This window comes from Leptidea sinapis, chromosome 45 (assembly GCF_905404315.1).
Source record: "Leptidea sinapis chromosome 45, ilLepSina1.1, whole genome shotgun sequence".
NCBI classification, from domain to species: domain Eukaryota; kingdom Metazoa; phylum Arthropoda; class Insecta; order Lepidoptera; family Pieridae; genus Leptidea; species Leptidea sinapis.
This window is the reverse complement of record NC_066309.1, coordinates 760709-786383: the sequence shown is the minus strand read 5'-3', so window position 1 is coordinate 786383 and position 25675 is coordinate 760709. Positions and strand designations below refer to the sequence as shown.

General features: G+C 33.1%; 3 protein-coding genes across 4 annotated transcripts in view; 1 reads left to right on the top strand and 2 right to left on the bottom strand.

Annotated features, from left to right (window-relative positions):
* The first annotated feature begins 2865 nt into the window (after positions 1-2865).
* Positions 2866-4465, top strand: LOC126977544 (U6 snRNA-associated Sm-like protein LSm3). Its single transcript, XM_050826400.1, has 3 exons — positions 2866-3034; positions 3121-3228; positions 4254-4465. Exons 1-3 carry the CDS (start codon positions 3014-3016, stop codon positions 4431-4433), a joined length of 309 nt encoding a protein of 102 aa, XP_050682357.1. The 5' UTR covers positions 2866-3013; the 3' UTR covers positions 4434-4465.
* Positions 4456-8610, bottom strand: LOC126977461 (U3 small nucleolar RNA-associated protein 14 homolog A). Its single transcript, XM_050826262.1, has 3 exons — positions 7843-8610; positions 7241-7433; positions 4456-5871 (listed from the first exon to the last, which is right to left on the bottom strand). The coding sequence occupies exons 1-3, from the start codon at positions 8493-8495 to the stop codon at positions 4474-4476; spliced, it is 2244 nt and encodes a 747-aa protein (XP_050682219.1). The 5' UTR covers positions 8496-8610; the 3' UTR covers positions 4456-4473.
* Positions 8611-11655: 3045 nt separating this feature from the next.
* The window catches only part of LOC126977487 (uncharacterized), a 34518-nt gene continuing 20498 nt past the window's right edge, over positions 11656-25675 (bottom strand). The window contains exons 2-8 of one of the 2 annotated variants that reach the window (XM_050826331.1): positions 20198-20316; positions 20008-20123; positions 18397-18495; positions 17654-18178; positions 15904-16016; positions 14422-14565; positions 11656-11861 (exon numbers count right to left, since the gene is read on the bottom strand). In XM_050826331.1, coding sequence (XP_050682288.1) covers positions 11717-11861; positions 14422-14565; positions 15904-16016; positions 17654-18178; positions 18397-18495; positions 20008-20091 — 1110 coding nt within the window. In that variant the 5' untranslated portion in view covers positions 20092-20123; positions 20198-20316 and the 3' untranslated portion in view covers positions 11656-11716. Of the gene's footprint in view, positions 11862-14421; positions 14566-15903; positions 16017-17653; positions 18179-18396; positions 18496-20007; positions 20124-20197; positions 20581-25675 lie in introns of those variants that run through there. The other variant, XM_050826330.1, reaches the window with a different exon arrangement.

Sequence of the window (25675 nt, the reverse complement as noted above, 5' to 3'; positions counted from 1 at the left end):
ATTAAAGACTATAGACAACAAAATCGCCAGATATTTTACATATCCATGTAAAATATCTGGTCACCCATGTCTATTTTACATATCCATGTAAAATAGACATGGGTGACTGCAGGTTAGTGTGTTTTTTTTTATTGCAGTGAAACGGCAGACTACCTGGTAGCGCCTGATTGTAAGCAAATACCGTCGCCTTTACCGTGAAGTCATGTGTATGATACTGCAAATCTATTTGCAAAATATAACCCACGTGCCGCCGACCTTGAGACATTAGTTCTTAAGGGCTATCACAAGTGTGTATTAATAATAATATACGTCAACTCTTTTACTGCGCAAGACGCTAATTAACAAATGTTTAATTGTTTTTACAGGACATACCGTAAATAAAACTTGGGTAGACAAACAAGTTAAAAGTAAGAAGCAGGCTTTCCTAGAAGGACTTAGCATTGGTGCACGTAACCCAACGTCAAAAGGTAAACGATTAATAATTACCCATATCGGCAATGAGAACGGTTTTGTAGAGGGCGGTAAAAATATATTTGAATGCAAGAAGACGGGAGATTCAATGGATACAACACATTTTGAACAATGGTTTGAAAACGTTCTCCCAAAACTTGGCGAAAATGCAGTAGTGGTAATGGACAATGCACCATACCACTCAAGGTGTCTTGAAAGAATTCCTACTACTGCCTGGAAAAAAAAAGATATACAAAATTGGCTTGTAAGTAAGAATATTTCTTACGACGACAATGAAATTAAGACTGAATTACTGCTAAAAGTAAAAAATGTTAAAGACAATTTTAAAACATATGTAGTGGACGACCTCGCAAAAAAATATAAGGTGGAAGTATTGAGACTCCCGCCATATCATTGTGAGCTTAATCCAATTGAGCTAATTTGGGCCAACGTAAAAGGATATGTTGCTCGCAAAAATACAAATTTTAAATTTGACGAGGTAAAGCAATTATTACAAGAGGGACTGCAGCAGATTACTTCGGAAAATTGGAAGCATTGTGTGGAGCATGTTATTAAGGAAGAAGATAATTTTTATTCCAAAATCGATGAGATGATTGATAAAACTGTAGACAGCTTCGTGATACATGTCACTGATTCTGACACATAAATGGAAACATCTGAAACTGACGAATAATTATTTTTAAATAATATATGTTAATTAATAGTTGTTACTTAATAATTTATTAAATCTTAAACAAATTCATTTTTTTTGTTGGTCCAAATGTTGTGAACTCCTGAACACTTGTTTACAAAATTTATAGCTTCTCATGACGGTTACTTTATGTATGTAGTTACAAACATATCTTGGCTAACACTGACTCCAAAAATAACAATAATTGTAACAACACCATATTGTAGTAATAAATTGATTGACCTTTAGATACTTTAATATTTTTATTTCATTTTTTAGGAAAACTCTAAAAAAAAATCCAAAAGAGACTAACGAAGAGCGCAAAAATTGATAGAACGTTGCGTCATGGTGCAATGCAATGCAAATTAATACAGACACTTAGAAATTCTGCCACAGATAAGGAGTAAAATAAGTAAGCCGTTAAGGGATGCCATTGATTATTAGATGACTCAAATATCCGGATAGCATATAAAAAATTCGGGCGAGTATCGATGTATGTTCGAGTATGTTACTTTGTGGTGGATGCCATGATTAGAACTTAATCAAACTCTCGTCAAACTACACTTGTGAACTCCTTTCCAATAAAAAAAATCATCAAAATAGGTTGGCGTGATATTGAATTATGCGTCCATTTATCGCACACATACTTAATGCAAGACTTTATTATATGGTTTTCTCGTGTTTTCCATTGTCAGAACTAGACCAAACTAAAATAACATAACATAGACCAAACTAAAATAAGGGAACGGACCACACGGGCAGCACCAACTTTCAAATAAAAAAGGATCATCAGAATTGGTTCACCCAGACGAAAGTTCTGAGGAAACAAACATAAAAAGAAATACCGTCGAATTGAGAACCTCCTCCTTTTTGAAGTCGGTTAAAAAAGAGGTTAGTAATCATAATAATTCCTACTATAAATACGTAACACCGCTGCACTGGTTCTTGGGAATGGTCTATAATCACGGGCAGGATTATTGTCGCTTATGTAAGCATGGTAATTTGGTGGTTAACCGATCCCGACGCCAGGCTGTCCTCGTCGAAATTACTATCCCATATGAAGACTGAGAAAGACAAGTTCAACAAGTACTTTGACTTGGCAAACGACATTACCGACATATGAGACGTTGATTCGACCATCATAGCCCGGATAGCCTTTACGGCGATCTTATAGCGAAGCGCCTCGATCAATATATCAAAAGGTTCTCGCTAAGCGGTTGGCTCAAAGAACAAACACGGATGCCTCTGTCTGCGGCCCTGCCACCGATAGCTCAGCCCTTGGGCATTACTCCGCTGCCTATCTAATAATATGAGCCATAGTTGTTATACATATTTTAAAAACTAAGATTTATTAAAGAAAATATATATCCTGATTAGATTTCTGAATGTAGTATATTTTAAATGATTTTATGAAATTATTTTAGTTATGTTTTGGTCCTATAATGAATAAATAATTATCATTACGTGCTTTTCATTATTATGTTTAATTCATTTACTTTCCCAGTCGTCTGTTGAGCATCTGACATTATGTCATACGATTTAATTCCGTGAAGGGTAATTTTAGTATTGATATTATTACGACAACAACTTCGTATTCTACTCCTGTCAAAACTATTGCTATCCAAAAGGGACACGCGGAGACTACTTCTATCGTGTTAATATTCTAAAAGACTTGAAGACTTGATTCATGTCAGTTCATTGACAAATGACAATGACAGTACGTGATTTTTCACTAACTCACCGCGCCGGTAGATTAATGCAAAATGGAAATTGCATTCTATTGTTTTTATTAAATAATATTTAATACCGAATACATATTTCGCTATTGCGTAAAACATATTCTAACTTAAAATTCAGTATAAATCATTTACAATGGCCGATGATGGTGATAATGTAGGCAATTTTACAATACAAGTCGTAATTCTAGATCATCGTAAATATTATGTTTCTATCCTTTAAAATATATTTTTATATTTCAGGTAGCTGTTATGACAGTTAAGGAACCGCTGGATTTAATTAGACTTAGCTTAGATGAAAGGATTTACGTTAAAATGAGAAATGAACGAGAATTGCGCGGGAAGTTACATGTAAGAATCATATTATATTTATTGCATTGAAAACAAATTTTGGGGCTTTTATTTAAATATATTATGTGGTAATTATTTATTTAATGCCATAAGACATGTTCTTGCTCAGACATTGAAAGGATCACTCTGATCTAGTACAATCGATGTTATGTACTAGTTAGTAGTTAGGTCTTGTAGTACTATTAATATACTAGTACATTGATGTATATAAAGTTATGCAGTTTATATTTGCTTTTCCTTCATACTTTGGAGAAGACTGTCATTATATCATTAATTACACACAGAATATAAGCTGTGTGATAATCTTCTATATAGTTAGGTAAATAATAAGATAGAACCTACCATGTACTAAAAATATATTGAGAAAATTCCCAGTAATAATACAATAACAACCATGCAACATTAAAAAAAATAAACTAAAATAGCCAGTATTGCTGTGATTATAAAGTCCAAATCCTTGATAAATAGAATATGTGAGAGGATTTGAAGGATTACTCACTCCCATGCTCTAAGCTTCATGTTGTTCACCATTTCATTAGTCAGTCCTGCATAGGTTTTCTCGGTCAGTCCAAGCAGAGTCAGGAATTGATCCCTAATAGTACTTAGTACATGAGATGCACTAGTCTGAACATCATGTGTTGCCATATAAATATTATATACTGTTCCTTTCAGCCCATATCACCCTTCTTATTTTTAATGTGTTAACCAGACCCTGCCTTAGGTTTTTTTATGAAGTTTGAGTTGAATAAAATTTAAATTCACAAGTCAGTCATTAAACTTTATCTAGATTTATAATTTTTTATTGCCACAATAATATGTAAAATAATGTACTAAATAAGGCTAATTTGCAGAAGACTTTTGTAAGAAGGCTGCAAATAATGATTTTTATTGGTAATCAGAAAATATTTGTTTTTAAATGTTATTTCATAGTTCTATAATACCATTTTAGATGATTGCAGTTATGCTATTTTTTAACAAAATAGGTTAAAGTTATTCTGTGTATACAATATTATTTTTATTTATAGGCTTATGATCAACATCTAAATATGGTATTGGGTGATGCTGAGGAAACAATAACCACTGTTGAAATAGATGAAGAAACTTATGAAGAAGTCTACAGGACAACAAAGAGAAATATACCTATGTTATTTGTGCGAGGGGATGGTGTCATACTTGTTTCACCTCCAGTAAGAGTGGGTGTTTAATATAGAACAAATAAAATAAAACTTTATTATAATATTGCTTTTATTTCTTAGCTAAGAGTCTAATTACATCTTCATTTTTAAATGACTGATTTCTCTTAACAAGTAACTGTTCTTCATCCATAGGTTCAATAATTGTACCTGCTTTAGTTATTACATTAGGTCGAATCAATTTTTTATGTGCAGTCTCAGGGATAAATGTATTGCCAATAGGAAGTCTTATAGATGCTTCAAAATCACTTACACTTGTAAATGGAAATGGTAATTCAGATACTTTATGATTTGCAAGTTGTGTCATTTTCATTTCATTGATAATTATATCACCTTTGTTTTCATCTCGTCTAGGAATTTTTGGGGCGGGCTTAGTTATAAATCTGTTTCTTTTACGTTTAGGTGCCTTAACACCTTTTCCACCCCATTGTCCCCATCCTGGTAGGCTAAGATCAATTTCTTTTGGTGTATCATTATCTATCTCTTCTTGTTTTTCTTGCCTAAAACTTGCAACAACATCATCCTCTTCAAATACTTCTTCAATGTCAACTTTGGGGACAATCTGTTCCTCATCCTCTAAATCATCAAATTCATTTTCACCTTGAGACAGAGCAGTATTTAAATATTTTGGTTTCACTTCAATAAAAGTGTTTGGATCAATGTTATCACTTGGCCGAGTTGGTTCAGGTCCTGACTGTAATATTGATGTTAGGGTCTTATTCTCTAAATCTATGTCTGTAATATTCTTTTTGTTTGACTCAATGAGTTCTTCGTCAATTATTGGTCTTTGGTTTTTATTCTTAAATGTTAGAGACTCAAGATGGTCTTGATTTTCTGTATATTTTTTATTATTTTGTTTTGGCTTTCTATCTAGTCTAACAATATCAGCTTTCAGTTTATTTAATTTTTTCTCAACCTTATTAACAATTTCATTTTCAAGTGAATCAAAAACATTAGATATATCTGTATTTTTATTATTATGTTGCACAACATCATCAACTATCCATTGTGAAGTAGCTGTAACAATTTTACTTTTTTCAAATTTTTTCTTCCTATTGGATGATATTATTTGAGTGTCATTATTTATGTCCAAATTATCTTTATCAATTTTGCTAGTCAATTTCCTCCCCCCTAACTTAAGTATACTTTCTTTCAGAGCACTGAAATTACTTTCATCCTGACCTTCATCATTCTCATCATCTGAATGATTACCATCTGGTTTTCTAAGCATTTTTACTTTTAAGTATTTCTTGTAACCAAAATTGAATTCTTCATCTATATTGGACTTATTAGAATTTTGCATCATCCAAGGATTGGTTGGATCTTGAGCAAGAGGAACATTCGATACTGTCTCACTATCACCAGCTTCATCATCAGAAATTTCTTGATTTTGTGTTTTATGGGTAAGACCTCTACTGACTGACAACTGCTCAGCCAATTGTTGCCTGACCTAAAATATTCATATGAAATACTATGAGTTTGAGATAATTACTAACAATAGTATACCTTATACTATACTAATTTGAATTAAGACTAAATCCAGAATTATAGACACATGGTTCTTTTTTTATTTGTGAATGGAGCCTCAATCAAATCAAGAAAAACAATGTTTTCTGTAAGAAACTTTGTTTCATTTACCCCAGATATGTTTTTAACAACAAATTCAAGATTTCTATTTAATAAAACTGCAGTTAAAAAGAAATTATGTGTAAAGACATAATATCTAAAAATGTAAAAGTGAAATGAAGATTCTATTAAATTTTATATGTATTATAGACAAATTATGTGAAAAGTAAATGTTTGCAAAGAAAAATAACTAATAATATATATATAATATTTCTTTGGTTCTGAACCAGAAATTGAGCTTTAATTCAATTATAATTAATAAATACATTAACTGTTAGAAGTATAAGATTCATTATATTCATATAGCAGTGTGTTGTCCATAACAACTACTTTTAAAAATTATAAGGTATATAGTAGAGATGAAACGGATAGCAGTTTGGCAGGATACCGGATATTCGGCCAGCCATGTGGCCGACTAGCAGAATATCTGGCGGAACTTGGGCGTTTGGTGTATCACACACACAAACACAGACTTGCGTAGGCGGCGCGCGAACGATCGAGTAGATTCGGTTCTTTTCGTTGATGAGCGAAGTTAGCAATTGTTTCATTCATTATCTTATTCTGTTCTTATTTTAGGTTATTATTTTGATTTGGGCTCTTGTTATTTAAAGTATATACATAATTCTAAAATATATAGCAACGAGCAATGGCATCGGTGAAGAGAAAATCGCCTTTATGGAAATACTTTGATATAAATAGTGAAAATAATATATAATAAGTACTAATTAATTTATTTATTATTATTACATTCATTTACTATGGTTTGATTAAGAATTTACAACTAAAACTAATTATATTTCTTAAGTGATACTAAAACTAATTAAATAAAGCAAATAATTACTTAAAAATATATTTTTTATACAGATTTTTTTTAAATCGCCCTGATGCCTATCCGGCCGAATAGTAGGTAGCTATCTCGTATTTGGCAGGATAGTATTAAGGCTGCCGGATAGGCCAGATACCGGATATCCATTTCATCTTTAGTATATAGGGCTGTATGTCTTTATGATATAATAAATAACTTCATTACATTTAAAAATCCTATTTTATAACTCATATGAAACCTGTAACTGTTGTATTTTTATATTATACTAAAATTCAAGAATTCACAAATTGACTATTAAAATTTCATAATCATAATATGTATATATTCTTATATACTACTTAAATGTATTATACAAACAATTTTTTACCTCCTTATCATATTTAGCTCTGACAAGTTTGTTTTTTGCCCATTTGCCAGTATTCTTGTGCCGTAATGTATGTCGTTCCAAAGCTCTTGCCTTCTCTAATTCTTCCAATTTCTTAAGTGCTTCTTCAGGATTCTTAAATTGCAGTTCTTCAAATTCTTTAAGTTGTTGCTTCAATCGTTCCTTTTTAAGGATTCTGTAATTTTTATTTAAACAGTAATACAAAACTTATTAAAGAAATGTCAACCTCTTTGCTAATAGAATTGTAAACTTTTGTTAGCCTTGATATAGGAGAAAATTGCATCAGGTTAGTTCTGGCTATGGGTTGGTATAAAAGACTGGTAGCATGTCGAGGGATTCTGAATGGAAGGTTTGCAAGAGTGGAGGGTAATCAACTTCATTTCTAAGAGTAAGGGTTTAAATCCTGTATTGAACATAAATTTTGTACAAATTAAATTGGTTTAGTTAATCCAATGAATACATGTAAGCTAAACAACAAATTGTTTAGATTTGTACAATGTGATGTGGTTGAGGTATTATTATATTCATTTTGAGATATTTTGCTAAGTACAACAACTAACAGAAGTAGTTAATATAATGTATACCTGTGATACTTCTTGCTTTTAATTTTGCTTTGCCGCTTGGCCTTGGCAGCCTTGTATGACTGCTGAGCTCTCAGTTTTGCTAACTGTTTTCTGTGTTCAATCATTTCTTCATAAGTCATAGGAAATGATTGTTCTGCTTCCTCTTCATTATTATCTGCAGGAGGATCTATCTCATCTAGCTCTTTTTCAAGATTAGACTTTAATCTTAGATTCGACAAAATAACTTTAGTGGGATGTTCTTTCACTGCAATAGCTGATTGTAATGGAAATGAAACATAATCAACTGTACGATTCCTAGCAACGACAGCATCCCATTTTGTTATTTTCTCCTTGGTTTCATCATAACCTGCTGATCTTTTAATACGTTCTGCTTGAGGTTTTTCCAATGGTTTTGGGAGTATTTTCGACTTATGTTGCGAGCCTTTTAACTTTTTGGTTATTTTCGCATGGTGAGCAGTGTCTTTTAAAACTTTAACAGCTTTATTTAAATCTAATTTATTGGATCTTTTTATGAGATTAAACTCTGAATTGATATTAGTGGATTCATTTCTAGTCGGTATATTAATATGCTGTGTTTTGTCCAACTTGGTAATAGCACTAACCAGACGGTCATGCTCAGTGGAAACGAAATCTTGATCATCACTGTCATCCATTGTTGAGTATAATTAAATTGGTATCCCTATTGATAATTTAATTTGTTAATTGTTTTATTTTAACTTGAAAATAAACAAAAATGAACAAAGCCAGGTGAACACGTGTTGTTGACATTGTCCACCAAATGACATTAGTGACAACCGACAACGGACTATAGTTACTTTTTTTATTTAAAGGCAATGGTCGCTAGACTGTATGTTCGTCTATATTCTATAGAAAGATGGGATTATTGCGATAACAATATGAATATAGAATAAGAAAATAAAAATATGAGAATGTAGCAGTAGGAAATGTTGGACATGCTTTGCCTTTGTTAGAAGAATTATAATTTGAACTAAGTACTTACTATAAATTAGATTGTTTAAAATAATTGATAATTGTAATAATAATTGATAGATTATAGATATTATTTATAATGTTGTGCAATACTTCATCACGTATAAAAATTCAATTCAATTTTAAAATATCTTTTATAACAAGCATATTAAATTATATCCAAAATCAGTGTAGGTATTATATACATAGGCTGCACTAAAAGTGTCGGGAATGGAATATTTCCACTGCTCCTGTCATATTAAAATCTTTTTAATTGAAAACTCCTTGGTTTTAAAAATCGAATACCATTTATTTATTTAACAAAAGATTCTCGGTCTTGTCAAACTTGTTAAGTCGTTGAGAAAATGGAATTGACTCGAGAAAATTCTAGAGCGATTTATTATGACTTTCGAAGTGGTTTAACACAAAAATAGTGTATTGACCAGATGATTTCTGTATTTCCCCATCCAAAACCACAATTTATCGCTGGTTTGCTGAATTTCAACGTGGACGTGTCAAGCTCAGTGATGATCCCCGTCAAGGTCGTCCAAAAACTGCAGTTACCAAAGTAAACGTTGATGCTGTGCGTAAGCTAATTGAGGAAGATCGACATGTGACATACCGCGAAATTCAGGCAACTTTAGACATTGGCATGAGTCAAACACAAATAATCTTGCATGAACAATTAGGTGTAAAAAAGTTGTTTTCCCGATGGATAACGCATTTGCTCTGTGAAGAGCAAAAAGCGGCTCGCGTTACTTGGTGCGTCAGAACTCTTGAAAGATTCCACGCAGGATCCTCAAATGCCGTATACAACATCGTATCAGGTTAGGAATCCTTGATATAAGCGTCCGAACCCGAAACAAAAAACCAGTCATGAGTTTGGGTGTTCGAAAATGAGTTAAAGCCAACAAAAATTGTTCGTTCACGGAGTGTTGCAAAATAATGGTGGCCGTTTGTCTCCAAAACCGGCCATGTTGCGACTATTCCTCTCGAGGGACAAAGAACGGTTAATGCAGAATGGTATGCTAGCATTTCTTTGCCACAGCTCGTTTCTGAATTACGTAAAGAGCAATCGCCGCATCATCCTCCATCACGACAATGCGAGTTCTCACACCGCGCACAGAACAAAAGAGTTTTAAGAGCAAGAAAACATAGAATTATTGGACCATCCGTCGTACAGCCCCGACCTAAGCCCTAATGATTTCTATACTTTCCCAAAAATAAGAAATAAATTGCGTGGTCAGAGATTTTCATCACCTGAAGAAACTGTGGACGCCTACAAAACGGCCATTTTGGAGACCCCAACTTCCGAATGGAATGGTTGCTCCAATGATTGGTTGAAAAATGTCTCAAATTTTGCGGAGAATACTTCGAAAAGCAATAAATACATTTTTAAATAGTAATGTTGTGTCACTTCCTTGATGCCCGAAATTTTCAGTGCCGCCCTCGTATATATTATTCATGCCTAATAAAAATATTTATAACAGAATCAATTCAGTATAGGGTAGACAAGCGTTGTTATGTATACTAATTATAATTATTGATTCAGCAAGGTTTAGTCTATGTAAGCCTTAGACACAGCATTACATTTTATATCACAGACATTTTTTTTTTGTATTTGGAACTTAGTAATAACAGCAATTGCGTTTTATTAAAGGATAGGAGAGTTAGTTGTAGCAGTTGTTGTGATATGAGTAGTGTTCTAGCTCGCGTGTCCATTTGCCAGAAAAACCGTGTGAAGCAAGTGGCAATTTCAAGCTGATGAATGTGATTAAAGGTTTTAAAGTTTCTTTTTTATAGTCATAATTATGAAGGCGTATCATGACTGGCTGCCTTATTACGATACCCTTGTAATGAGAACCTTCCTAGAATTGTAGCGGAGCAGTCTCGTACTCTCTTCGTACTTAAATAATAATAAATTTCGTTTATTTCAAAGATTGCATATACATTTTTTAGTGGTTGAGACTTCCCAGTAAGTTGTCTTAGGACACTTGTGTTGGGAATATCTCGCAACTTCCTTAGCAGATAACTTTTTATTTAGTAAACAATATAAAAATAAACAGAAATGATTAAAAACCAAATTTTACAATTTACAATTAATTGTGTGTGTGTGTGTGTGTGTGTATGTGTGTGTGAGTGAGTGAGTGAGTGTGTGGATGTGGGTTTGAATTGGACCTTTGATTGGGTCCATCTATGCAATGCGTGTGTTTATCATGTCAGTCTGATCAGAAGATTTTCCACTTCATCATAAGCAAGACAAGTTAGCCAATTAGTACTTATCAAGATGCAATGTCAGATTAACCACGTAATAAGAGTAGCAATTGCTCGGGCAAAAGGGGGCTCCGCATATTTAAACCTGTGCGAATATGTGGTGTATTTAATTTAATTGTTGTTACAAAAACCTGAAACGTTGCAGCTTTTCCAACTATCAGACAATACACGTTAGACCCTCGGTAACAGACTATTTCCAATATATATAGAGGGCTCTACCGGGAGGAACTTACCAGCGGATCCGTAACTTACAACAACGGCAGCAGCGAGGGTTCCGGCGGACTCAGGAATGCTACGAATTTCTGGGATCAACTGCTACAAGCTATCTCACAAAAAAATCAAAGCTTAAAATCGCTATATAGATGGAAGCAATTTTATTTGGTCTACAAAGCTATATCTTCAATATAGGTAAGATTTACGCTCTAAAAAGATACGATGTAAACATGCGAAAAACATTTAATTGTTATTATAAACAATACTAGATACAACAGTACAAAAATCTACTGATCGTATCACTAAAATAATTATTAAAAATAACACAATTTTTATTGATTATAAACATAATTGGCAGGTTGGTGGTAAAAGTAATTAATTTGTAGCGGTTGTAGTAGCAGGTTATTTTTATAACACGTTATTCTTTGTTCGGTGTTAAGCAGTCTGTGGACGACGCAGGCGATGGGGGCACGTTTTCTTGATTTCGATGTTTGACCTTTTTATACTTCTGGCGATTACGGTATAACTTAGCTTCATCAGTACACTTTGTTGTTATACAGCTTCTGAAAATTTCATATTATTACAAATACAAGTAGATAAAGATTTAACCTTATTTTGATATATTGCTCCCCGTTTTATTATTATCAATTATCATAGAGTAACATATAATTGCACGTTAATGACCTTTAAGTATGGAGCATACTTCCACCTTAAGGCTAAGCACCGTATGCTGAGATGCAAGTGACGCAGCACAGCTCAGTTCAGATTTTGCAGGGTAGGGCAGGAGAGCTAGACATAGGCCACGAGCGTATGCTGCGACACAGCAAAACACTTTTGTGCTGTCTAGTATATTTACAGAATAGAAGTGTTCTAGTTGACGAGAATAATGAGTTCGTAGAATTAGGATGAGGAGATACCGAGATAATATGCTTTAACAGTACGGGACAAAACTATTAATTAATTATGTTATTTTAAATAATACACACAGTTTCAAAAGGTTGTGTCGTGTAAAGATCGCATCTAGGTTTTTTTTAAACATACATAACTGAAAACTTCGGTAATAATAACGCATTATAACTATTTTAATGTATTTTTTAAATAGTCTGGATGATTTGGTTCACAACGCACTTATTTAATGAAATGATCTGTCATTCCAGCAAAATTAGGAATTAGCTGGAAAAAACATATGTACAAAGTTGAATTAGCGGTGTAAAACAGGCACGCATCGCGCAGAAATCTGTGTTGGCGCTACAACAAGATGCGGAAGAAGACAGACGCATGTCTGCACCGTACGTATCTGCGCCTCAGCGTACGTAACTTTTAGTACATACATATATTACAAAATCTGCTCTGCGCTGTGCTGCGTGGATCTGCGTCGTCTGCGTCTCAGCATACGGTTAGCCTAAAGGCCGGCAACACATCTCTTGACCCCTAGTTTTGCAGATGTCACTGGGTGGTAACCTGACCACCTTCGATAAAGTAAACATCTTGTCCTATTTGCCCCTCTTCCATATAAAAAAAACGTTAAATATTACGGCCTGGATTTCACTGTACGTAATATGTCTTTTATATTTTCATACTTCATCGAGTCACGGAATCTTCAAGAGCGCCCTTCGTTTCCGAAGTACGGTAGTGTTGTAATTGTCGATGAAACAGTATTCTAAAGAAATCTCATTTCAGAAAATAAATGGCCCTTTAATGTTTTAATGACTTTTATTTCGGTAGTAGGTACTAATCGATATTAGTAGCTTAAAATCACAAAACAGACCTAATTTCGCAGAAATGAAGAGAGACAATGTATTCTATTCAAAAATATTTACAGGCAAATCTTTTAGCTGGTTACTGGTCAAGAACTCTTATTTACCTTCCGTTTTATTTTTAAAATTAAGTAAAAAATCGAATCGGTTAGATCATATTCATTTAAAATTAGGATTTCAATGATAAAGTTTACACAAGTAGTAGTAAAGTTTAATGTTTTCATGATTCAATCATTTTTAACCGACTTCAAAAAAGGGGGAACCTCCTCCTCAATTCGTCGGTTTTTATTTTTATGTTACCTCAAAACTTTCGGCAGGGTGAACCGATTTTGATAATTCTTTTTTAATTTGAAAGCTGGTGCTTCCCGTGTAATTTGGTCCAGATCTGACAATGGCATCCATGAAAAAACCATAAGTCTTAAATTTGCTATACACACGTATAGCAAAGCGGATGATAACTTTAAGAATAACTCAATATCGCGCCAATCGATTTAGATGACTCTTTTTTTATTGGGAAGTATTTACTTCAAAGATAGTTTGCTGAGAGTATGGTTAGGTTCCGATTACGGAATCCATGACAAAGTAACGAAACTCTTCAATTCTTAGGAGAAAACGATACTCAGCCAAATCTTTTTAATGCTATCCGGATATTTAAGTCATCTACTAGTAATTGTTGTAGTTGAATATGATGATCAAAGGGTCTCCTTAAGACGACACTAAATGTCAGCGACCTTGGGCGATATGAGTTCACGGCTGCCGGCCCGCCATCTATGTAACAAAGCCAATATTTTCAAAATTCTTGGGTGGAAAACAGTTTATATGCTTACAATCCTCGTTATTCACTACTAATCAGAATAAATGAACTTACACAAAAAAGTACAAGCTATAAGAATAGCTTTTCTGAGAGAAGTACCAAAAAAATGCGTCACGCCATGCCAAAAAACTTGTTTAACTTCAAAGAAATGTGGTAGTTCAAAAAGGCTCGGCTATAACCAACAGCAAGGATTAGCAACCGACAAATAAGACTTAAGGATATGTATAACAGGATTAAGTAGTGTTCATAACTCGAAATGCTTTACTTTCACCACAAAACTTGTCTAAAAACACCATGTTTGCGTGTTTTCTGCTTACTCTTCGCCTTAACGACTTAGAGTAACGGTGCGATCTGTGGCAGAATGTCTAACTGTCTGTAATCAAATTGCAATGCGCTTACGTTCATTGTTGCATTGAAAAATTTAGTATATCTACACAAATTTAGACAAATTGTTAGTTAGTGTACTTCAAATTCACTAATAATGAAAAAATTAAAAAAAAACAATAAAATGTTTTAAAATCATAAATCCAAGTAGGCATTAGTGATACTGACCTTACAATTCGTTTAGCGACTCCACATCTTTCAGAAACCGTATTTACGATGTCTTCTACTAATTTAGTGTCAAGACACTGTTTTGCGGGTTTATCTGCAAAAGCTGGCGATTGTTTACCGGTCAATGAATGTGTTGCCAGGACTCTAAAAATAAAAACATACAAATTTAACTCCAATATAATAGGTATGTGATGAGGAATCCGCCCATGGATATCCGCAACACCAGGGGTCGAGAGATAAGTTGCCAGCCTTAAAATTGGTATGCTCTAAGCTTGAAGATCCTAAGTCGTATCGGTTCAGGAAAACTGCAGCCGGTAATTGACTTCACAAAGTGGCTGTGGGAGGCTAAACGTGTGCATGTAGAATGCAAGACGTCAACATGATGCGGGTGAATTTTCGCATTTTGACGTAATGACCGGTGGCGGTCGGATGCTGGTATAAACCCTTTTTTTTTTCATATTGTTGACTTTCAATCGAATACCATCAATTTTAAACGTTGAATCTAAAACATAATATAATTATGGGTAGGATATCGGGCATGGGTACTGTCGCGCACGCTTTACAAATATTACTTTAATTAATTAACAGTTCAATAATATTCGTGACATTATTATAATGTAATGAGAAATAATATGTCTAGCGCATAGCGAAATGTGGAGGATAGCTGCGTATGGGATGCGTAGGTTCTGTTGCGAACGGAAATATTATACTTTGAATAATATTGAATGTTAAGCTGTTAAGTACTTCTGTACGAAGTTAATTACGTGCCAGAGTCGTCAAAAAATTCTCAACAATTTAACAGACCAACTTAAACTTAACAATAAACAACAACAAAAATAACAGCAACTAACAATACGATTCAGAACGTGACTGTTAATTATTAACTTTTAATTGATAAGATAGTAATTAAGTAGTAGTAGATTAATTGTTTTAATTTTTAGAAATTCCATTTTTGAAGTAAAACTTTTTTAGGCGCGACTTGGGGTTAACTCAGAATTTTTTTCTGACGGAAGTAACGCTCAGTACAAAAGTCAATTGAAAGAATTTTTCTTTATTAAAATGGTAGAAAATAGTTTTTTTGCTATACTTCAAAGTTAAATAAACAAATTACAGAATTATTTGATGGCTAGTGTAGTCTATCATTTACGCAATTACATCCAATAAGTTGCAGGCAGAATATGGTCCTCACATAGTCTTTCCATTACCCAATCAATTATCTTACTATCCAGCCAATTATTTTCATCAAGATCATGCAAGCCGTTCTCCAGTTATAGAAGGACATACAAACTTAGAAAAATTTCTATAATGGTAAAAGTAGTGTCAGTCAGTCATAAAACGAAAAGAGTATATGCGGCCTAAAACAGAGGCTGGCATAAAACAGATGCGGTATAGATTTATTGTACGAGTACTGATAATCACAACCAACTTAGTTGTGCTACTGTGACTGCAAAAGTATATATTTATATTAAAATTCCTTCTAACCTTCTAGGAAAAACTGCCTGAAGCAATACCCTTGTTGCCGATGTATATGAACGCCAATCTATTTTATTCAACAGACGAGCTGGTACAACTGCGTTCCCATTCCCAATTGATACCTATAATAAAAACGATAATCATTCAACTTCAATATTGAAAAGTATCTGTAAAAAAATAAGGGTGCATGCATGTAAAATATTTAAGTTGAAATATTTATTTTAAGCTTTATTATTATTGATTTTTATCTGGGTTTTTCTTATTGATTTTTTGCTGAATAATAAATATTAAATAAACAAAAGTGCAGTAAATACGCGCGAAATATATAACATCGAAACGCAATGCTATTGGTTCAAACGCAGTGTGACGTCATACTCACTGGTATGATTCCTAGATACTATTTACGGTGGTAAGTGATATATTAAATTCAATGATCTGTATAATTATTATTTACAATTACAGAGAGTCGATTTGTTAAGATAATTCCAGTTTTATGATGTTCCAGTTTATGATGCTACTTGATGACGCGTTCATTGTTTCTGCTGAATTTAAAATAATAGTTTAAAAAACTAAAGAACACGCTTTATATAAATTTCAACTAAAAAATAGAAAATAGTAATAATGAAAAATACAATATAGACTCCGACGTCACAGAAACCCCTCGCTTTGAATTGCCGAAATATATTGCCGGAAAAGAATTTGTATTTTTTAATTCAATAAGATGTTTTTATCAATAATTTGATGTGTTTGATAATAATAAAATTTAAGTATTATTAAAAATCATGCACCCTATTGTTCAAGTTTATTTGCACTTTTTTGCACGCATATAAGAGACTAACAAGATATAAGATATGCTCCAAACCAATGGCGAAGCATAAAATTACTTATATTTTGTTCGATTTTAGGATCATTCACAAATTATTGTTGTTACAGAATTAGTCATACAATTCCTGTCTGTGTAAGACACAGTGCTACACGTACGCGTCTTGACAGTTCCTATCGCGACACTCATAAGCTCTCGTGTGTAAACACCTCCGCGATAAGTTGCTATAGTATGATCCGCGAGCTTCTCGTAAGGCATTTATAGCATAAATAAATTGCAGGAATTAGTACAACATGTAAACACTATTGCAAGAACTCGTGCAAGACTTCCGCGAGTTTGCTTGCAGATGGAAACGCGGCCTAACATTAATTGTATATTGATTATTATGACTTGTTAGATAATCAAACGCAGCGCAGAATATGACATAATAAATAATATCTCTTTCTCGGGTGGACCATTAATACCTAAAGCAGTTTACACACTCGTATTACATAAAACCGACAGAAAATCTTATGTTGCCAACCATATTCTTAGATAGAGTGTACAAGTATGTACCTACAATGGTTCATTTAGGTGTACCTACTTTATAATATTTAACACGCTGTAATTCCCACTTATATACACGAGTACGCTAAAATGTTTTGGCCCATGCCATGCTCATTTACATAACACCACAAAACTCTAAATTTATAAAATTTCCAGTTTACTCGTATTTAGACAATAAGACATGTTGTTGGAGGAGGAAGAAATGTAAATTAATGCTAAGTATTATTTTTTATGATTCTGTGTCTCGATGATGAGGGAGCAATTAGTTATTTACTCCCTCGGAAATCTTCTTCTATTCGAAAAAATTGGCAACCGCAAAATATGTTTCTAAAAACTTTTACTAAAAGTAATAATTTAATATTTTGCAAAAACCGTTATAAGTATACTCACCATGGCATCCGCTGCGTTATCAGATCTTTGCAAAGCTGTATTTGTTGTTTGTGCCGACACTCTTCTGACTTTAACTTTCTTGCCATTTTTATCAGTCTCTATTTTTCCACCAGAAGAATTATGGTTTTCAGCTATAAAATCATCTTTAGCATCATTTAAGTTTTGTTCATGTTCGGAAGCAATTTCCGTCGATACAGACTGTGTCTCAATTGGTTCGTTTCCTACTAAATCCAAGAATTGTTTGTACAGTTTATGGACTACCGCTTCCAACTCTTCAATCTTTTCTATTGGTGGATTGAAAAGAGAGGGATCTGTCTGGGTACATTGGTCAAATGTCAGTTTATCATTACTATCATGAGGATGTTTCGGTGGTAGAGGAGTGCTGCTGGCGATTGATTGCATTTGGTTGTGTAAGGTTTTCTCATGGAGTGTGCGCAGGAGTTGATTATTCACCATAGATTCTATCCTTGTAGGTTGGCTGTTTATTTTTAAAGAGGACTGCGTAATGTTCAACTCGGAAGTATTCTGAAAAATAAAGTGCCTACCTATAAATTCAATCCGATCTTATAATAAGCTGTGATTAAAAAATATTGCTGTTTTTAAAAGTGTGGGTATTTTACAAACATTCTGAGCAGCACTGTAATTGTGGTCGTCATCTTGAGGCATTAAATAATATTTAGAAAACAGCGTTGAGAGAGAGAGGATGACAAAGAAAATTGAAAATGAAATAATTTTAATGATACCTCTTCGTCACTTGTAGTATCGCTGCTGTCGTCGTCGATTCCTCCGTTAAATACGCTTTGATTGAGTGAGGTGCTGATTGGCGATGAATGGCTTCCACACTAAAAACATTTATGTGCTTATTAAATTCTAATCTTATTAGATATGAAACCGGGGTTTTCCCTCAATGAGTTGATGCTGTGTGAATGGTGGGGTTGAATAGGTTCATTATAAGCTTCAACCGCCTGGCAGAACCATCGTTCGGATCTTTTCTGCCTACAACTGATGATTTCAAAGCAAGAAGTTGAGATAAAACGGACGGAATTGATCAATCGAAAGGCTTGGGTGTTTTATCACGAAAACGCTAGAACACACACATCTTAGCCACTCAGTAAAGAGTGTAGCTGGTAGGTGTTAATGCATCCGCCATATAGCCTTGGCCTTCATATTTCCAACCGTTTCGGTGTCTTCAGATTTCTTTAGGAAACTATTCCCATTAACATTAAGAGAGGACTGTTTGAACTAAGTACTTGTCGTATAAATATTGTAAAATAAATGTCGTGAGTTTTCATTACATAAAATCCAAAGAAACTTTTCCCCAACCTAATATTTGATCGAATTAAAAGCATCGGAACCGTTTGGATAAAAATAATTATCTAAATAAAGTAATATTTTTAAAATAACATATTCAATATACGAATAGTTACAACTGCAACTCTTCGCCAAATAAGTCTCAATCAAAAATCCGTCGTATTAGCTAGATTAGTTATTTTGTTTCAAAGATAAGATGGTCAGTAATGGTTCTTCCACACAGTAATTGAAAATGTACGATATCATAACATTTTTAACACGAAATCATTTAAGACCATGAAAATGATCTACTAACATGTTATTTTGTTAAATGTTTTCAAAGCTTAAGTACTGGTACAATTTGTAGAATATAGTATAATCCAATATAGATTAGTTTTAGTTTTTTTAGACGAAAGTAGGCGTAATAATTTTTGTTAGCCTACATTTAGCTACCATTTCTTTAAAAAATGTTAGAAAGGATATAATAACAAGAAAAAATTTCATATCTTTTGTTTCAATACATTTTGTTTTGCGATAGTATTTGTTATTGAACTTTTAACTCCTGTGTGGAGGCGCCATAAAGAGCAAAATGGAATTCCGCAGTTACGGTATCCACTAACATTTTTAATATATGCTATTGTTCTTTAATCTATATCACAAAGTTTACACGAATTTATAAGTAGTATAAAGCTATATTAATAACAACATATCACGGAATACAACATACATCTGCATAATATTATAGCTATACGTTTCATTATAATATGTTCTTAAATCAAATCAGAACAAAAGGACAGACAGAAAAAAAGTCTTTGAATAATTGGTTTCAGTAAATTGTAGTATGAAATATGAGTATTAATATAAAAATATATATATTATTACAAAAAAGTATGAACGGAAAGCATGCAGATAGTATAAATATGAACAGAGGAGTGTAGGGCGCAATTGGCGTTAGATTGTTGTAAATATATTATTATGAAAACAATTTAGAATATAACTTAGTTTCCTATATTTTTATTTATTAATAATTAGAATTAATATTCATGAATTTTTTAAAAACTTACCATGGCCCCAGTCTTCATTTCTTTCATCGTGTTCATACACAAAGCCAGAACATTCTTAACCTGGTTGTCTTGCCTCTCCAGCATCACTTTCAACTCCTTGATGTATCGCTTATTATCTGAAAATACACTATTGTGAGATCAATGACATATATAACTCGTCTGGATACTATAAGTTTAATTTATTACTTACCTGAGAGCCGTAGAATCTGTCCTCTCTTGGCCAGATTGCTTCGCCTGTCTCGCACCAACACAATACTACCAGTTCGGATTTCACCATCATTTCTTAGCAAATAGTTGTCACTTACAACACTATAATTGGAGAAAACATTGCTTTCATCAACCCATTCCAGCAGAAACCACAAGCGCTGAGACATTTTATATCAAAATAAAATTAAACTCTCATCCGTTAGTCCTGATGTTCAAATATTGACTGAAAGGTGTACGACTTTTCGGCTAAGATCTACGCAGGTAAAAGTTTTTTCAATTACAATAGACATTACTATTATCCAACTCAAGCGTTTGCGAACCCAAATTCGTCCCTAACTGTTAGAAGGGGAGTACTAGCTTCATAAGAAGAGGTAATAAAATTTGTCTGTAACTTAATTGTATCTACAAAATTTTGAAGTTCTCAGAAAACATAAGTTCTTATATTATATTATAAAGTCAGTCAATACTATATTTCAGATAGTAATAAGTAATTATCACCAACATAAAAATTTAGTAGAGGATTTTTTTTTTACTTTTAGTTACCTTTTATAAGTATCTATAAGTATAGATTTTTTTGACATTTTGTGTAAGTACACAAAATGTTTAAAATGGGTATTTTTTAAGTATACCTTTCAGCTGCTTAATTAGATTGGTTAAGGAACATCAAGTCAACATTTGCATATTCGGATACCACAAATACGAAAATAATTGCATAAAGGGCATTGCATAAAATATATAAGGGCGAAGCCATTAATCTTACGACAATCATTGTAAAGCTTCTAAGGTATAGAACCTAAGGAGGTCTGATGCCAACCTTCCGGCTTCATGACCACATCAGTTCGATGGTACCATTAATTCCCATTCAATTTCATTTCATTTCAGACGCTTTATTTAAAATTTTTTGGGAGAAACTTGTGTATCTTATCGAATGCTTTCTTGAGAAGGTTGCCGAGTGGGGTAATATGAACCTCGATCAATTTAACTCTAGAAAACCCATTTGTCGTTCTTTGACAACACTTCCCTCAATGACTCACCCAGTATCAGAATACGGGGTCTTAAAATCTCGAACAAGTGTCAATTTTGCCGTCATCTGAAAGGTAAAGCCAGCCTGGTTTCCAAAAGCCAAATAAAAACAAAAAGGCTATAGTTATATGTATGCATATACATTTTTACAATTTCCCTCAAGTAGTCATGTTACGATCCATAAATGGCGGAGTAAATTTATATAAGATGAATGTATCTAAATGTAATCACATAACAACGCCTCGGTTTAAATATATAAATAGATTATGGTTTAAAAACACAAAAAAAAGAGATTCTTCTATTCGTTTGGCTTACTATTCTCCAGTAGGTACTCTGAACATTGTCGTTCTGTATGTTATTTTTATTATATGTTATAAAATTATTGTTTGGCCATCCGTCTTCAAACCTTTAACCTAAATACCAAGGGCTAAAGGGGCGAAAGAGGCGATGGCTGGCTCATGCTTCATGCCCGTGAACGGGCGCTGCTTGTGGGGATGATACTGTTAACGGAAACTCTGTTTCATGTTTTTAGAACTACGGTTACTATATTTTTTATAATCGCTAATAAAATTCTCGCAAAATAACTTTACGCGTATACGTGTGTGAATTGATGCATAATAAATAATAATATACTAACTAAGTGTACTAAATAACTCATTTTTGAAGTATTAATTTGCTTTTTTGACTTACTCGTGTAAGGCGTTGAGTATTTTTCTTGCATCATTTTACATAATGTATTGTAATTTAAATGATTTGTAAAAACATGAAGCTGTGAATTCTTTTTAGATCCCCATGGATCATTCTTGCATTATTTTTTTTTGTCAGCTCCTATGTAGTTGGCTTAAATAAAAAAAATACACCTAAGTACAATTATAGTCCTTTGATATTATATTGAATAATTATTGTTTTCCTTCGAGTATCCAATGCTAGGCTGTAAAGCTTACTTCACAGATAGTAGACTAGTTTCAGGAAGTATCATAAGCAAACGTAGACTGAGTAAACATCTATTTAAGCAAAGAATATATTTAATAGACTATCTTAAAATAATAGGTAGGTAATTTCGGTCGGTATATATTTTATATTCTTATTCGAATTCAAAGGCAACGGCTGCTTGATATTAAGCCCGTAATAAAGGCGAACAATCTACGAAAATTTGGAGATACCTACATTTACAATCAGATACCAATTCGTTTATTTTTGTTTTAGTTTCTGTGAAGCCAAGTTGAGCAAAATTGCTAGAAATTAAATAACAATACATTAATAGCTTTCTTCCAGAGGATTACAAGTATGAATGGGGCAGACCCAAAGACAATAATTAAACAATGGCATCGTAAAATGTTTCGGAAGATTCTTACCTGATAAGAGATATTTTGTGGAATCGTGGTGTTTTTTCGATTATGGCATTATTATGCCGACCCCTCCACGCAGATGATTTTAGGAATACCATTGCCAAAATGGAACAGTGTAGTTTTGCTTATTGGACTAGAAAGTACGTTAAAGTGAATTGGATAAAATCAAATTTACCGAGTGTAAGTATCTATTGAGTTTAATATTAGTATCATATTAATGAAATGAATAACGATTACATAAGATAACAATTTTATAATTTGTATACCTATAATAATATGTTTTGCTTTTATTTTAAGCAAATTTATAATTTCATCGTTTGGAATTTTGTCAAAATCATGGTCACCAAGTCCAAAATAATGCCTTAGTTTAAAACCCGAATAAGAAGGTTAAATAAAACTACTACTAAAGATACAACTAAAATTATTTTCCATTGAAAACTCAAATTTGAATTTGGTTTGCACAAATTTGGCTAGGTTACAAATAAGCTGTTTTCGCCGTTAATTTTAATTACTTTTAAAATATTTTATACCTTTCACTGCCATAGTTTTTCAAATGAAAACTTATTTTGGCGCGCTCAACAATAATTTTTTTGTGGTTATTAAATGAGATTGAGCTGTGACGCTTGGTTTTGTAACGCCTCGCTTAAAGTGCGCACGAGTCGACGAAGGGAGCATAATCAGTCAGAGCAATCTTAACCAGAGTTGTTTACACACAATTATGATTATAGAATTATATGGTAAATATTCGTATTAATTAATTAATTAGCACATAGCTTCACCTTGATGAAGTTCTTATTTCTATTTGTGGTCATAAGCACCCACCAGTTTTTTTTTATTATTAAGGTATGATTAAATTCGGGCTACCATATAATTCTAATAAGCTTTACTTAAATTATGCTTTCGACTTCCTTTCTAAATTAGTAGTGTACATCAGTGATAAAATATAAAAAAAGGAATAATGCGAATCCTAATTTAAAAGTTATTCCGAAAAAAAACCACATGGAAAAAGAATTATCATATTTTTTCTGGGCTTTCTTAAAATCTACAGGTCCGAATTGTTTTCAAAATCTAAGTTCAGACAAGCCCTTTCGAATAATGCGATGAAATCGGTCGATCCGTTCAAAAGTAATAAGAGGTTTACGTACATCCATATATACACACACATACATACAGATGTACGGACACCATCGCGGGAATAGTAAGGAAAGCTTCCTAGGACCTTAAAACGTCCAGTTCTGACTAAAGCTCGATTTTCGAAAAACGGGGTAAAGCCAATAACTTCCCAAATTTTCAATTTTATTAGCGGGCAGTTAAAAATCCAGGTCTCTATGTTTGTTTGTGTCATATATCATTGGGACACACGCCGTTTGGCGTGAAACCAGCTCAACTTTCGATCGTATAATAATATTAGAATTGACAAGAACAATTTAAATAAATCATTAATGTGCATTATAAAATGCTGTAGCTATTCATATAGGTTTCACACTTTTAATTGTTTATAACATTATATATTAGCAACATATTATATGCAGTGAAATGATCCTTTATGTAATAGTTTCTTATTAATTATGTAGCGATACGCAAATAAAAAAATGTTAATACTGGGAACACCAATAACGATTATTAGACAACGACCCTTTAAAATTTAATTGGCTTATCTTAAAAATTACCTTATCTTTAAAATATTCGTGTTTTATATGTTCGTGTCTCTTACCTCTGTCCATCCACCAAACTTAGATTATGGCTTAACTGATTTTCAGTTTGTAGTTAGTCCGTGAGAAAGTAACAGACTTACAGACTATACGTTGTATTTATAAGCGTTATATTGATAAATGCCTAACAAATTTCTACGTATGATACCACTAACTAGAAAGTACTTGTCTTTCTCAGCTACAACAAATATGAGGTATCATAATAGGTTTTGAATAATCTTTAAGTAAGACACCAGAGGTTGATGTGAAAATATTAAGTACTTAATACGAAAACAATAGGAATGAGTCTTATAGGATGTACGTAAACAATACCAACCCCCAAACAGGTAGTTTTTAAGAAGAACACAATAGGCGCAATTCGGGACAGAGTCATTGCTACACCCTATAATATAAAACTTTACCTGGAAGTGAAACAATTGAAAAAATCGCTCGTCTACAACTACGTAGTTCATACTCGATTCAGTTAAACAGAGCTTTTCTTCAGATACGCACAATATCCATCAATGTTTTCGTTGTTGTTAAATTTAAACCGTCGTTCTAATTTGTAGTAAATATGAAGTCTGAACTTGATGCTGCACAGGCGTTGTTAGACCTCCAGGGCAATGGCGAAATATTTTCAAGAAGTAATTGTGAGTATACTAATATTAAATTAATTAATATTTATTTAACGAGTCCATACAACAGACATTAGTGCTTCCTGTGCACAGATGCCTCCCACTGCTGGGAGTTCTGGGGTATATCCTTTAAGAAGTGTATTTCCTTTCCGAAGTTAAGAATAAACACTGCAATTTCATAACACGTTAGAACGTTATTCTAACGAAAATCTTGCGAAGATGTAAATCATACATTTCAATTATTATTACATCTGATAGCCTAGTGCATCTTAACAGTATACTGTTGATGTGCATGTAGAAAATGTACTTAATAAAGCTTACCGAATGCTAGGTTTCATAACAAGAAATACTAAACCCTTTGAGCGGAAAGACAAATTTACCTGCCTCTTTAATAGTCTAGTTAGATCTCATTTAGAATATGTGTCACCAATCTGGAATTTTTTTTATGCAATCTACATTCAAAAATTCGAAATGATTCAAAAAAAAATTTAAGAACTCTTAATTACCGTATCCGTATACCCCGCTTCTCGTACAATGAACTTTTAGTTAAACATAATACCTATCCTTGAGTAACCGTAGACGGTTAATTGACGCAGTAACGCTGTATCCAATTTGTAATGGTGAGATTAAGTCTGATCTGAGATTAATTTCCGTGTACCATCTATAGCCACTAGATCACAAAACTTATTTCACCTCTCTAAAACTAGGACCAATTGGTAAACGTGCGCCACTTCACAAAATATGTGAGTAGTAGGGATTCGCC

Bases quoted from the DNA above. Each gene is read 5' to 3' on its own strand.
- LOC126977544 (XM_050826400.1), top strand. From the start codon at position 3,014: ATGGCCGATGATGGTGATAAT. The intron at 3,035-3,120 runs GTAGGCAATTTT...TTTATATTTCAG, and splicing joins TGGCCGATGATGGTGATAAT to GTAGCTGTTATGACAGTTAA. The intron at 3,229-4,253 runs GTAAGAATCATA...TTTTATTTATAG, and splicing joins AATTGCGCGGGAAGTTACAT to GCTTATGATCAACATCTAAA.
- LOC126977461 (XM_050826262.1), bottom strand. From the start codon at position 8,495: ATGGATGACAGTGATGATCAAGATTTCGTTTCCACTGAGCATGACCGT. The intron at 7,434-7,842 runs GTATACATTATA...TAAAAATTACAG, and splicing joins AAAAGCAAGAAGTATCACAG to AATCCTTAAAAAGGAACGAT. The intron at 5,872-7,240 runs GTAAAAAATTGT...TGAATATTTTAG, and splicing joins GAGCTAAATATGATAAGGAG to GTCAGGCAACAATTGGCTGA.